This window comes from Phaethon aethereus (assembly GCF_964289735.1).
Source record: "Phaethon aethereus genome assembly, chromosome: 3".
Lineage (NCBI taxonomy): Eukaryota > Metazoa > Chordata > Aves > Phaethontiformes > Phaethontidae > Phaethon > Phaethon aethereus.
The window spans coordinates 73,765,858-73,780,628 of NC_138576.1; the positions used below are offsets into that span (position 1 = coordinate 73,765,858).

A 14,771-nucleotide genomic window follows, 5' to 3' on the forward strand; every position below is an offset into this window, starting at 1 on the left:
AATGATAATGGGAGGAAAACAGATGGTAAGCAAATAGAGTTCAGAATTAGCTTTATCCTGCCCTAGTACATCCACTGATCTAATGAGTGCCTTCATTCCCAGGCCCCCTAACCTCCGGCAGAGACAGAGGCATGCTTTCAGTTTTCTTCCCTTTCATTCACACTCCTAGCTTTAGCCACATTTAAGGATATTCCATAGATGCTCCTTTGTTGTCTCAGCCAATACGTTTGGACCCAATGCCCAGAGTCAGCTTCGTCTAGACTTAATGTCCTTTTTGGCAACCTCAGAAATATTTGATGAGGCGCATTTTCTCCCAGTGTTCATTTCCCCCTTTTATTTATTTAAATCCAAATTTATTACACTGAAACAACGTACTAACACAGTACACATCTTTCATAATGATCAGAGAGAATATATTTAAAGGTTTACAGAGCAGCCCTAAATCCATCACAGCTCTCCCATCCATCACATAGCATGCTGCCAACATTTTCTTAAAAAGAAGTGTAAGATGGGGAAGAAAAACTGTGGTTCTTTCTTTCCTTCTTAATGAGAATAGCCTCTATGTCCAACCTACTCCCCTTGATACTTCCCAAATGCTTTTGAACAAGCATTCCTGAGCAAAGAAAGAAACCATCCAAGAGCACAAGGGAAAAAATACACAAAGAAATCACAAAGTAACCAACAAAAATATTTGCCTAATGAAACATTTCAATAATCTCAATGGGTTACCTCTTCCACTTCTAGCTATCTGGTCTGTAGCTGTATTCTGAGGCTGCCTATTGACCTTTCTCACAAGCGTTATAAGAATTAGCTGAAAATACCCTCGGAGCTGACAGTGACTTGCAGGATTGCTGTTAGCAGCTTAATACAGGGCACCAGAGGTATTGGCTACTGCAGAATAATAATGCTCCTGCGGTGTGCAACAAGGCTGTTTTAAGGCTTGCATTTTGGTAGACTACAATAGCATCCAGCTTTTTGACTATGCTCAGTGTTGGATTCTGCTGTAACAAAAAAAACCCAAAACAAATGTTCCTCACAATTGAAGTTCAAATGATGCATAAAGCATACAAAATATCACTGATTTGGTATCACACCTGGAGGATTACAAAATGGCACAGCAGACTTGATGAGGAATTTAAGAATGCTGTATAGAAAAAATGTGACAGATGGCTTTGGCAAGCAAACTGCAATAACACGGGTGAAAGTTTGACCAAGCCACTGCTGCTAATGGTGGTTAGTCCCCCTGACAGAACCTGAGAGAGCTGGAAGCCGCAGCTTGGAAAAAAAATGTGACAGCAAATCAGGTTGTAAAAGTAGGAAGGTGCTTGTGAGAAAGTCCCTTACTGCACTGCAGCAACGGGACTGACAGTCCCATCCTCTGAAATGAGAACGTAGCTATGTTAGCCTTTAGCTCCTTTTACAACTAACCCCTGAACTTTTTGTTGCATGCTTGTTTAGGTCTCAAGTGAAATATGATAAAGCAGGTATGTGTGCACCCTTGTTTCATTTAACACACTATTTGGGACGAAAAGGTTATTGTTGTACTTCTTTCGGTACAGGCAGGAATCTGGCAGAGGGAGGAGAGTATCACTTGCTGATATTTGAAAGCAAATCTAGACCAGAGATGATTAGCTGCTGTAAAAGTCATCGATTTTGAGAAAATAAAAGCTGTCGACCTTGCAAAGATGATACATATGCAAAACGTTCTGGGAGGAAGGCGGCCCAGCCCAGCAGACAGGTCAGTGCGCGGGCAAATCCACTTCTGCCTTTACTTCTTCCTCTCCCGGGCTCGATTCTGCAAGTAACGCCTGGGCGATACGCGCCGGTGTAGCGGCTTGCCCTCAGTGCTGCCGAGGCCCGAGGCCTGCAGCGGCGCGGCACCCCCGGCCCCCGCAGCCCGTGGCGCCCGCTTACCCCGAGTGACGGTTAGCGAACAACCGGGGCTGATAGGGCGCGGCCCGCCCCGGCCTGTCCGTCTCGGTAAACGCCGGCAGCTGGCGCCGTGCGGCTGCTACATATGCCGGGGCCGGGCAGGCCGCCGCCCTGCTCCCTCGCCATGCCCTGCCCCTGTCCCTGTCCCTGTCCTAGCCCCAGCCCCAGCCCGTCCGAGCGCGCTCCCGCTCGCCGCCGCGCCCCAAACCTGTCCCTCTGCGCTCGCCGTCGCGCCGCAGCCAATCAGCAGGCGCGCCGCGGGGCGGGCGGCAGCGGCGGGAGCCAGCGCGCGGCGGGGGAGGACATGGAGGACGTGTGCGCCAAGTTCGTGTCGCAGAAGATCAGTAAGACGCGCTGGCGGCCCCTGCCCGCCGCCGCGCTCCAGCCCCCCGAGCTCTTCGCCAGCGGCTCCTGGGACAACGAGGTAGCGGGCAGGCGGGCCCGGAGGCGCGGCGCGTCCTTCCTGCCGGGGCGGGGGACGGGCGTGCCCCCTGCCCCCTCGCCCTCCTGAGCCTCCGCCGCCCCGCATGGGAGAGCGGGGCTGGAGCTCGCCGTGACCGCCGCCCAGCCCGGCGCTTCTCTTGACTGCGCCTGGCTCGCGTCCCTAAGGAAGGCAGGGGGCCGCCGCGCCGCTTGGCTGGGTTATCCCGCCGGGCGAGTGCTTCGCTCCTGCCCGCAGCGGCTTCCCTGCCGCAGGAGCGGTGCGCGGCCTGCAGCCTACTGCATTACCCGGCTGTAGCGAGAAGGCCGTGATACCTAGGCTGGCTTATTATTGGGTACTTTCGAAAGCGCTTTCGAGTAAAACTGGTGGTGTCGTTTCCGTACAGGACAACAGGATCTCCATTTGGTCTGTTGGAGATCTTGGAAATGTGGGCCTCAGTGGTGAATATCAAGGAGAACCTCAGCTGCTGTGTGACATCAGGCATAACGGTGATGTTATGGACATGCAGGTAAAATAGTTGTGTTGAACAGATACGTATTTTTAAGGGCTTGCCACTTAGGAGAAATTAAGTGATAGTGAACTGTCAAAATGCAGAGATTCACAAAAAAAATCTTAAGAAGAAGGGCAAAACCAACTGGTATCAGTTTGTGGCTTTGTTTGGTTTGGGTTTTTTAGTGTACCTACCAATAATTTAGGTTACTCAAAAAATCAAAACTATCATCTTGGTGTTGACATCAACTAATAACACGCTTATTGTCTCTCTTTAGTTTTTGGATCAAGAGAGAATTGTGGCTGCCTCATCAACAGGAACTGTAACTGTATTCCGTCATCATCAAAATAACCAGGTAAGTAACTTGCACTGACTTTAGGCTGCTATTCAGTGTAACAGAGGGGTCACTTTGATCTTAGTTTTGAGAAATCTTATGCCACTAGAGCAAGAAACATCTGCATACCAAAATCAATTTTTTTAAGTCTGTTAGAAAAAGCTTTGGCTTTATATGTACAAGGAAGGAAAAAAGCATTTTGCACACCTTGTACATAAATTAGAATCCAAAGGCAGGCAAACTGGCATATCTGTTGGTATATAGCTATAACCAAATAGTCCACTCACTGAAAACATACTTTAAGAGTTTATATTGCTACCTGCGGTTATATTTGAGAAAGAATAAGTCCAGGGAGTGGGTATTAATGGACTTGTACCTGCCTCACATTCTTGAACTAAACGACTCGTGTTGAATTTCTTCCCACAAGTATCATGTGAGGGAAGATATGTAAACTCTGTAGTCCTTTGCTTTGATTATAAATCACTAAAAATAAATGTATAATGACTTTTTTTATTTAGTCACAATAAAGACTAATATCTGTTAATAGTTTTGATGTGGTACCTAAAATTAACTAAATTCCTTGCAATCGGAACCTAAATCTGACCTTATATTTTGTAAAGGCCTCAGCTCTTTTCCCTTGTCCTGGGGAAAGATTGAAGGGATAAGTCTAGCGAAAGACATTTCACAGTTCATAATAGATTGTGTTCTTTCTGATCTCTAGCTCATATGAAAAAGGTGTTTCAGAGAAGAAATAATCAATGTTTTATTGAAGGGTTGTGTACTCAAGAGTTGAGGAAAATTTAGATCTCTCATTATTATTTGTATAGGAGATCTCATTTCTGTGAGGTTGTGTGGCTTTCCTGGAGCTTGTTTCTGGTTTTGTGAGTATTCTGGAAGCTTTGGTCTATCAGGAGCATTACTTACCAGCGGAATTTCATGTCTGGTTACTACGTAGACTTTATCTGCCAACCAGCGGTGGGAGAAAGCCCATTATCATGTGGATCAAGACACATCTTGTGGTGGAGCAGCATGTACTGGAGTCATCTGCAACAACCCAGAGATTGTCACTGTTGGAGAAGATGGTAGAATAAACCTGTTCAGAGCTGACCAAAAGGATGCAGTGAGAACTATAGGTAAGTCAAATAAGTGTTCAAATTAGTTCAGTTTTGAGTGGTTTGTTTGGGTTTTTAGCTTCTAAGATGATAGCACCACCCCCGCAAAAGTTAGTTGAGAGTTGATTACTCCTATATTCTTCCAGATTTCAGACACTTGAAGTGTATTTCAGATATATTTCTATATTCATTCAGATATTTGAAAGTTAGTGTTTTAACTGATGGAGAAGTTTCAAGCCTAACATTCTCTGTAGGCTTCCATTTCATCTAGAATTGTTAAATGCTATGACAGTATACATGAAATATGGTTAGATCTCAAGAAGTATTGTGTCCCAAGTTCTTCATAACTGTAGGTCAGGGAAATGATCATTTCAGTTAGCTATTTGTACTAAGATTAACCTTCACAGTATCCATATTCAAAAACATCTATTTCCCTGTGTCTAAAGGAACACCAAGAACCAGAAACCACTGTTTGTACCCTGTTCTTCTGCCAGATAACATGGCTTAGAGTGATTGTTTCTCCCGTAGTGAAAAAGCTCCTTATTTCCTAGAGTAATAGATTATGTGATGGAGTAAGATGTTCGTGAAAGGTGTCAAAACTTGTTTATTCTCAACTCTTCTGTCATGCTAGTGTCATGGAAATCGAATACAAGTTTGTAGCATCTGTTGGAAATGAAACTTCGAAGTAGAAATAAAGGACAGTAACACTATGTTTGACAGTGGCATTATTAAACTGCGACTTTCTCCCTGAAACTTCAGTTTGACTCAGCATCTGTGTTTCTCCTTAAGTAAAATCTTGCCTTTAACGGATGAAGGAATTTACAGAGTGATAAGCCAATTAAGGAAGGAAGTGCCCTGAGATTTCTAGAGGGGGTACTTGTGTGTGCATGGCTGTATACACACACAAGATAAATCCTATTAATTGCATACAGCCCTTTACTGAAGCTCCTTGTGAATTCCTGTAGGAAACCTTTCTATGCTTTAAAAAAAAAAAAAAAAGAAAAAGTAGCAGGGCATGAGGCAGACTATATTAACACATGCCAAACAAAACACAGTAGCTTCCCCTTTGAGGGGTGAGAACATTAACTAGTTTAAAAGGATTATTTTATTTTAAAATTTTTTACTTACAGGTATTAACACAGAGTGTTCTGGTACAAGTTTAATAGAGTAGAATGTGTTGCTGACTCACAGGAAGCAGATTCCACAAAAGAAATCTACATTTTTTGCTGTGCAATTGCTCAGATGCTTACATAATGATTTAATACTGTGTAGGATGCAAGTTGTTAGTTTTCTTAGTGCTCACTTGATAGTACTATGTAAAAATGCTTGCTTTGTAGTGGTAGTATCAGCTAGTGTTACGCTGCAGTAAGACTTTGCACTGAGACTTGATGATGCATAAACATTTAAGAAATCACATGTGAATTAATCGAGAAACGTTCTTTTAGAAATGGAAAGGGAAATGTTAAAATAGCAATGGTGCATAAAGAAGTGGGTTGTACCCATGACCTGGTAAGTGAAGTGTACCTGGAGTTATGTGGAAGGGACTAGCACAAACTCATTGGCTAGAGATTGTTTTATAGTAAAAATTGGAGGGGGGGAGAGAACATCTTGGAAGATCCTTTCAGGTTTTTCAGGATGGAGTTCTATGGTATAAACACTCCTTTGTACTGGTTCCCAATTCAATGACATCTTGACATTTCCCAGGTGCTGAGCTGAAACCTCAACATGTTTTAACACGAAGACAGAACTCTTGTACCTCGTGAAATATTTGTAAAGGAGCACCTTGCTATTTTTGTTACTGTTTAATGGATTTGAGAGTATAACAGGAAGTTGATATGGTTATAGTCAATCATGTTAGGAAAAAATCTCTAAAGTTAGAGATGATGTAAAAATCTTTTGGAGCCATAAAGATGTATCATTGCTTAATGATTTATTGTTGTTCTGTCACAAAATTTTACATCCTGTAGAACTTCAGTGTTCAGTAATCTAATATTTCTTTTAAAAGGTGTTTTGGTGTGGGTTGTTTTTTTTCTTCCCCTCAGCTTTCATTTAAGTAGTAGGCAGCAAAGAAAACTCAAAACGTCTGTAACCAAGCACTAACACAACTTGTCTGTCTCGATATCAGAAAAAGTTTGCATCTTATGCAGCAAAAAATTCACCTATATTTTCAGTACAGACTTACACAAAGAATTTAAAAATTCTTCAGGACAAAGTAGACTTAAAAATGTTACCTCATCATAATAAAGATTAAAAGTTTATATATAATGACAGAATGAAAATATAAGGCTATGGTGTCTATGTTATTCTCTCCTAAAGCCTCAAAAGTTTCACCTCAGTTCTGTGAAGTGTTTGACATGGTAAATTATTCTGACCAAAAGAAGCACTCAAGAAAAGGACCTGAAAAAAGAGCTTTGCCATTTAGTTATTAAGATTAACAAACAAAGCATAATTCAGGTTTGGCTTTAGGGACAGGGATGGATATCCCATTGACAGTCCTTGGAAAAGGTCTGAAGAAAGTTGGTGAATTAAGTGCTTCTTTATAGAACTGCTTAATGTTCTCAGAGTTACTGTTTCTTGTGTTCAAAAGAACAACTGCATTATGAAAAGCTCCGTAGCTTGCCTCCTGTCAGTAGATGCAGAGCATATAAAGAAAACTCTTACGAAAACCATGGGCCTGGCTAAATTGATTCCTCTTCTTGGGAGCTACAGAAAGAAATCTTATGAACAAGTAGTTCTGTAAGCACTGGAGTTAATTAAATATAGCTTCTTACAGATTTGCCACAGTAATGTTTGATCTAGAAATCAAGGGCTCCTTTTTCAGAGGGTACCCTTGCAACATTTAAAATTTCACTGGTCTGTCTGTGCCCCTGAAAGTAACCATGTTTAAGCAGCTGTGTTCTGTTTTCTAGAGAGAGTTATTTTATCGTAATTAAATGGAAATTAGCATTCTCTAGGTTTACCTGAAAGCTTTCCTCATCTCTCTTGCAGATAATGCAGACAGCAGTACGCTCCATGCAGTGACTTTCCTTCGCACAACTGAAATCTTGACAGTAAATTCAATTGGACAGTTAAAAATATGGGACTTCAGACAGCAAAGAAATGAGCCATCTCAAATATTTTCTTTGTAAGACCTTCATTTTTTTTTTTTACATATTTACTAGGAAGCACATGCTACTTTATATAATCTGATTTAAATCTTTACTGATATTTTCTTGAAAATGGGATGATAAATGATTTTTGTTTTTTAACTTCTTTGGTATTTAAATAATCAAAAGCAGACTGCTTAATGGCTGAATTACTCTTGTGGCTGAGCATTGTAATTTAGGTGGTCTGTTTTATGATTTAACTCTTGAAGGACTATTGCACCTATACACTTGATCTTTTTCTAAGGAAAAAAACAAAACAAAACAAAAAACAACTCAACCCAAAACTTGTCCCTTTCCCTAATTAAATATACTTTACATCTGTTTTTCTCCACAGGCCTAATGTAAAGTTTCTGGCATTTGAAATGTATTTGAATAATAACTTTGTGCCTTATTAAGGTATTGTGAAAAAACAAACTGAGCTAGCTTCAAATCCTGTTGTTGTTTGTGGACTAATTCCCATTGCTGTTGACAGGCTGTGGTTTAGGTACCTGGTTTTGTTAGTGTCCAGCCTCCCTTTGTAACTCTTAGTATATGTTGAAACTGTAATTATAACATGAATTTCAGAGTAACCTTATTATTGTAGGTATACTTAGAGTGTTACTTGGATGCAGGGTTTTCTCATTCCTGTAAAGCTGTCAGATACCATGTGGATGCCTGTTATACCATAGGCCACAGAACCTGATGCTCCTCCAATTGTAGCTTCCTGTTATTGCCATACCTATAATTTCCAGTAGGTGTCATGCGGCTTCAGCCTGTGGCGACCAGATGCTGCAGGAACTGAAGCCGCAGCCAAGTTACCTTGTTCATCAACAGTCCTAGGGATTCGCAAGGAGAAAATAGAAGCTGAATGAAGAATTCATGTTTGGGGTTTTTTTTCTGTTTTTTTTTCCCTTCTCCTTTGCAGGACGGGTGACAGAGTTCCTCTGCACTGTGTGGACAGGCATCCCAATCAGCAGCATATTGTGGCCACAGGGGGCCAGGATGGGATGCTGAGTATATGGGACATCAGGCAGGGTACTATGCCAGTGTCCCTGCTAAATGCTCATGAAGCAGAAAGTGAGTACCTAAAATGGAGGGGGGAGAATAAGGTGGCATTTCAGAAAAGTTTCTAATTTCTGTAAGTCCTGATAAAAAAATGAGGTAGTGTAACTACAATAGAAAACAATCACATAGTTGCTACTTCGTGTGTCGACATCCAGTTGGCTTCAGTTTGTACCTTCTCTGTATATGAGACTGTTCTTACCTAAAAGCCAACTCTGTCTAAACTGAAGTTAGAATTAATAAGGAGTTCTTTAATGAGTCATTAGATGCATTTAATCAGAATGGCTGTGGTTCTAGAAGGGTAGGTATATTAGCAGTCACAGAAATTGGTGCAGTGGTATGCAAGTATAGTAAAGCAAGAATGCAATTACTAATGAACTTGAAAATGTGCGGAAGGAGGGGAAACTGATGATAGTACAGATCATTTGGTGCCTCCATGTGCTGAAATAGCACACTTTCCTGGTAACTTTATATGAACAAGATAGCAATTCATATTGTGCTGAAAATTTCTTGACTTGATACTATAATTGTATTTAAGGAATAAAAATATTTCTTCATGTTAAGTTTTACTGACTTAAATATCTTTTCCACAGTTGTGGTATTTAGACACAAAATAATAATGGGTGTTCTGAGACGGAATGCATGCTAACTTAATAGTAGGAAAGATGGTACGACAAAGTATTCAGAATGCCTGAATTCAGATAAGATTTTAACCTTTAACAATTTTCACAGTACTGAAAATATGCTCTTCCCACCCACCCCCCAGGGGAGGGAAAACTGCAGTATTTCCCTCTTAGGGATAACTTAGTTATTCTAAGGGCAGGGCTTTGGGTCCCCTACCCACACACACTTAAGAATGGAAGGTTTTGGTGGGGGCCTGGGTTCTTGTAAGTACATGTCCATATCATGCTAGCCAAAGTACTTGTTCTGAAGTGGTTTTGTTTGGTTTTGGTTTGATGCTTCCAGTGTGGGAAGTTCACTTCCATCCCTCCAACCCTGATCACTTATTTACATGTTCTGAAGATGGATCTCTCTGGCACTGGGATACTTCCACAGACGTATCTGAAAAGCCGTCTTTTCTTCACCAAGGTAAGCATGTCTGAAGTCCATCTGCACTGAATTTGTCAGTTGGCAACACAATTAAAGTTGATGTTCTCACATGACCCAATTAATAATACAATCCTAACACAGAAAATTAAAAGCTGGTTTGTTTTCTTAGAAAGCAAGCCCTGATAAGCACTTCAGGAAAACTACTTATAAGGCTTACAGTTGTGTGAGTGTTTTTGTGGTCTGTGGTGGTTTTTTGGGGTTTTTTTTTAATCTGCTGTGCTCTGTCCAATGAGTGAAAGGTGCACATCTAGTATTTCAGAGATGGATCATGTTCACTTTAAAAAGCATCTGTATATAGAAAAGATGTGAAGGCAGCCTAAATGACACATTACTGTGAGTAACATACTCTGAGTCTCTGACGAAATGTTATAATACCAAAATAATCAATACGTTAGTAGGCTAGTGGATTTATTAATTTACTATTCAAGGTCATAATAGGAACTTCCAGTGAATGAAACTGGATCTCTTTTTGTATTGTGGCCGGATTTTCATTAAAAATGTGATACTGACTTAATATAAACATTTATTTTCATATTCTAGTCACAAAGACTGCTTAATTGCTTGCCACTGTAAACAGTGGGGAAACTTTCAAATGTCATTTGCTGCCTTTGGCCTCAAAGTTGCCATTCAAAGCTCAGTTCTATATAGGGAAATACTAGGATAACCAATTCAAGTTGCACTTTGCATGTTTTCAGGTATATTAAATATAAACCCTTTAGCACCACTTCAGCCACTTGTTAAATTTCTGCTGACTGATAGCTCTCACTGTGACACTTCAGTTAGTATGTAAAATAAAATGTTACGTGGAAAAAATTCAAATCCAGGTATATTGCAGAATAAGTAGGGAGAAGGGACGGTAGGGAACAAGTGTTATTAAAGCAAAGCTGATGCTCCAAATATAGCAAGACACTGTATAAACAGACTTTTGTTCTTAGGTCTGTCCTTGCTTTACTCTCTGGCTAGAAAAACCTGTAGGTACTTACACTGTTTGTTCAGCAAGACGAGTTCATAGCTGTACTGACCTACTTGTCTTAACTGAGGACTGGGCTGGTAGCAGGTTTCTGTAATCACTTCAAATACTTGATTTTATTCTTTCTAAAGCTATTTTTTCCTTCATCTACCAAGGAAACTACAACATCTATTGACTAATCTGAAAACTGACTTAAATGTAACATTATATTCTGATTATGTCTGTACCATACCTACTATGTTTCTCCAAATTCTGAGAATATATAAACTAAATTGGAACTTAATTCCTTCTCTTCCCTCTTTCCCTCTCCTTCTTTCAGGAGGAAGAAGTACTACCTATTTTTCGCACAATACCATTAACCAGTCTGTAGTAAGTGCCTGGCTAAGCAACGACCCTACCAAAGACCGTATGGAAATAACCAACTTAATTCCAAATCAGACTTTGTCTGTGAATAGTTTAGATATTTTAGGACCATGCCTAGTATATGGTACTGATGCGGAGGCTATTTATGTGAACAGACAACTTTTTGCATGAAACAACTCCTTTGAAGTACTGATCACCTTGAACTACTGGGAAATGTCAGGTTCATTCTTAACGATACTCATTAGTCTGTTATATCAGTGTGTGTGGGAGAGGCCTACAGCTTGGTCCTGGTACTGCAGAAGGAATGTAAGGTACTTCAGATTCTGAAAGCTGTCGCTCATTATTGATGCTCCAGGATGGGTAACTCAATTCTTCCCCAATGCCTGTTTGGTTTTGGCAAGCAGGAAGGTAGTCACTAGGGCAAGACACTTTCTGTAAACTGATGTCCATAATACACACGCACATATAAAGTGAAGAAAAGGTAAACCCCCAATTATTTTTTTTTCTCCTGTAAAGATATTTTTCAAGTATTAATTATAAGGCAAAACTATGGGGTTCTTTGAAATTCTTTTTATGTCACCTGAGATGGGATTTTTTTTTAATCTGAGTTTTTATATATTATGGGGACATAACTTTTTATGTTAATTCATGAGAATTGGAAAGGAAAGCTGTTAAAGCTGTGAAATGTGAAAGATTCTGCAAGAATCTTAGCATTTTATTAACAGTATTTTGGATTATTTACAGCTTTATCATGGATGCTGCTTGTTAAAACTTGTTCTTGATAGTGCGCTGGTAACTCAACGGAAAAGTGGTTTTTATTAGTTAAGCAGTCATAATTGACAGATGTGTTGGCAGTGCTTTCAGGTGTGAGAATAAGACTTTCTAAACTTGAGACATAGTCTTTTGTCACAATCAAAATTTCACATCAGTCACAAAGATTTGCAATCTTTGAAAAGTTAAATTTTTATTAGCATTGTACCTACCTTTTGTTGTAGAGAACTTTTTCTCTTTTTAATAAAACATTTTGCACAACATTGGTCTGACTTACTAAATTAGTTTGAATAGAAGTACTTGTAGTCATCTTTGCAGGAAGGTAGATAACTTACGGTTATTTGGACTGTTCCTGGGGATATAATCTGAAGGATGGAGGGAAACCTCAGGATTTGGGGAGCAGCAGATGAAGTTACAAGGTTTTTACATGTCATTTTCCATCAAAACCGCTTTAGAGTGTACTTTACTTCCCTGTTGACAGGAACAGTGTTCTTGATCTCTTGTGATAGGAATACCTTACCTGATCAGAGTTTCTTGTGTGCCTGGCTGGAGATGGTGGTGCGCTGGGGCCAGGGCTGTCCTTCCTTTCAGACGGGAACGTGGGGCGTTGCCAAGGGGCCTGTTAGAGCAGCTTGCATTTTGCTTCCCGGTTTGTTTGAAATGCAGCACTCTGCCTGAAAACAGTCGAGACGCCATCTCCCAGTGGGGTAGGTTTTCCTTCCTGGCGACTCGGGCGTGTTAGTCTGTAACGAGTCCTTCGTTCAGGCATTACTTTACACTTTTTCCCATTAGAAAATCGGTATTTATCCCCCCAGCTCCGTACTGCCATAGGGGAAAAAAAGCAATACCTGAAACCTGGCAGCGGCGGGGGCCTCTGGTTTCTGTGTGGTACCCCCAAGCGGTCTTGCTCCGAGTAGCCGCTCGCCGCCGTGCCGAGGCAGGGGGAGGCGGTATGAGAGGATAAGTGAACACCCTCCCTCCCGGCGCAGGCGGTGGCCGCCGCGCTCCATCCGGGTCGGGGCTGCGGGGGGAGCGCCAGGCGCGCAAGGGAGGCTGGGAGCTGCCCATATCCGGGAAGCCCTCCGCGGCGGAGGCACCGACAAAATGGCGGCGCCGAACTGAGAGGTCCGTGGCGGCGGCGGCCGGTGCTGGCGGAGGGGCCGAGGAATCACTGCCGGCATCGCGGAGGGCCGCGGCGGTCGTCGCCGTCGAGGGCGGGGCCGAGCTCCGTGCGCCCACGCCCGGGCCTAGGGCGCTGCTACAGCCGCCGCCTTCTCGCCGCAGGTAGGTCCGCTGTGCCGCGGTGGCGGAGGGGGGCGGCGGCGGGTTGGGGACGGGAGGCCGAGGCGGGGCCGCAGCGCGTGGGCAATAACGAGCTCTCTCGGCACGGCCGACCGGGTGGTCCTGGGCTCTTTCCGCCCCGCCGGGAGCGCGTGCCTCCGAAGACGGCTTCTCGCTCGCCGGGGAACGGCTCCTCGGGGGGGCCCGCGCACCCGCTCCCCTGGGGCGGCCGGTTGGGCCCTTGTGCCGCCGCCGGCGGGGGTCCCGCCGTTCGCGCCCCTCCCGCCGGCCTGCGCGGGGTGACTGGCGGTGCGGGGAGAGCCGCGTTGCACAAGGACCGACTTCGGGTCACGGCCCGGGGCTGTCCGGGCGACATAAGTGCGGGTGTCCTGGTGCCGTGGGCAGGGTCGAGATATTGGTGGTTGTCGTTGTATGCCCAGCGCTCATCTCGGCGTCCAGACCCCCCTGGCCTGGGTGATCCTGCTGTGCTGTAGGGGTTGCCTTAGTAGCCGTGCGTGCCAGCGCAGCGCACGCCCTGGTCCTCAGCGGCGGTCCTGCAGGCATCGCTCTTCGTGCTCTCGAAATAACTACTGCTGTCACTGAAAGTCACTAAGAATACGTTGGTAGGTAAGAAGAGCTGTGTCCTGTTAAAGGCGATAGCAGAGCATAGGAAAGGAAACGAGCAGAGCAAATGCACAACGTTCAGTTGTGCGTTTGTTCAGTTGTGTAATGTTCACTCTCTGGTCATTTCTAGCTTTATCTTTCCTGACTGTATGTGGTTGTGTTTATTTACAAATTTCAGGATCCAGTTTTCTCATCCTGTGGAAACTTTTAGCATTGGAAATGCATCCTTTGGCAAATTGCTTTACGGCTCAATGACCTGTTCACTGAAGACCAGCTTCATTTTGTTGGTTTGAAGCAAGCCCCTACAAACTTAATTTTATGTCTCCAAATTCTTGTTTGTGTTTTTTTTTTTTTCCTGGCAATAAAGTGTTGTGATTATGTATAAAATAAGGTATTAGAATAGGTATGCGAGAGACTACATTAACTACATTAATATGTGGCATTTGATACTTAATTGGAAATATGGGTATTTAAAAGTATCTTCAAAACTTTTGAAGATAAGAAATGTTACAGATCTGTTACAAAGCTGCGTGGGTTTTTTCCCCCAGAAAAACTTGGAAGTCATTGATGGTTGTGTTGCAGCCATTCTGTGTTTTCATTCAAATGCTTGTTTTTAAGTCCAGTCTTTCATGATTATACTGTAAGAAGACAATTTTTTTCCTTACAGTTTGACCTGGAAAGGAAAATACTTTATCCCCTTATTTTGAAAAAAAGGAAAAATTAGGTTTTTTAACTCCCTTAGGAGAGTGGGGAACTTCATCAGTGGAAATAGCTGCATTAACAAACAGATCTATCGGTTGCATTCAGTAACACAAAACTGCAAGGGGGAATAGACATCAGTTCCCTTGGGTACAGTTAGTGTTTGCTAGTTAGAAGTACAAAATTGAGGTACGCTTCTTACTGAGCAGTCAAAACTTTCTTGCTTTAAAATGTGTGCAAATGTCTGTAACAGGAGGTGACTTCTGAATTTTGAGGTTTGTATGTAAAGCAAGGTGAACTGTAGTCAATGGTAATATTTGCTTTCTTGTACTTCATTAAACTGGAAGACTGATTTAAATTGGGTTCCTGAGCAATTAAGACTGTAGTTTCATATAGACATCAAACTGCTATTACCCAACACTGCTGCAAAAAGAAACAACCCACCAAAAAAACACC

The 14,771-nt window shown here is 42.5% G+C and overlaps 1 protein-coding gene across 1 annotated transcript; it reads left to right on the forward strand.

The window, feature by feature from the left end:
- Positions 1-2,236: 2,236 nt before the first annotated feature.
- NUP43 (nucleoporin 43) lies at positions 2,237-11,111 on the forward strand (the record flags this gene model as incomplete). Its single annotated transcript, XM_081997476.1, has 8 exons — positions 2,237-2,356; positions 2,760-2,882; positions 3,142-3,219; positions 4,154-4,331; positions 7,299-7,434; positions 8,361-8,512; positions 9,464-9,586; positions 10,897-11,111. 8 exons carry the CDS (start codon positions 2,237-2,239, stop codon positions 11,109-11,111), a joined length of 1,125 nt encoding a protein of 374 aa, XP_081853602.1.
- Positions 11,112-14,771: the final 3,660 nt, after the last annotated feature.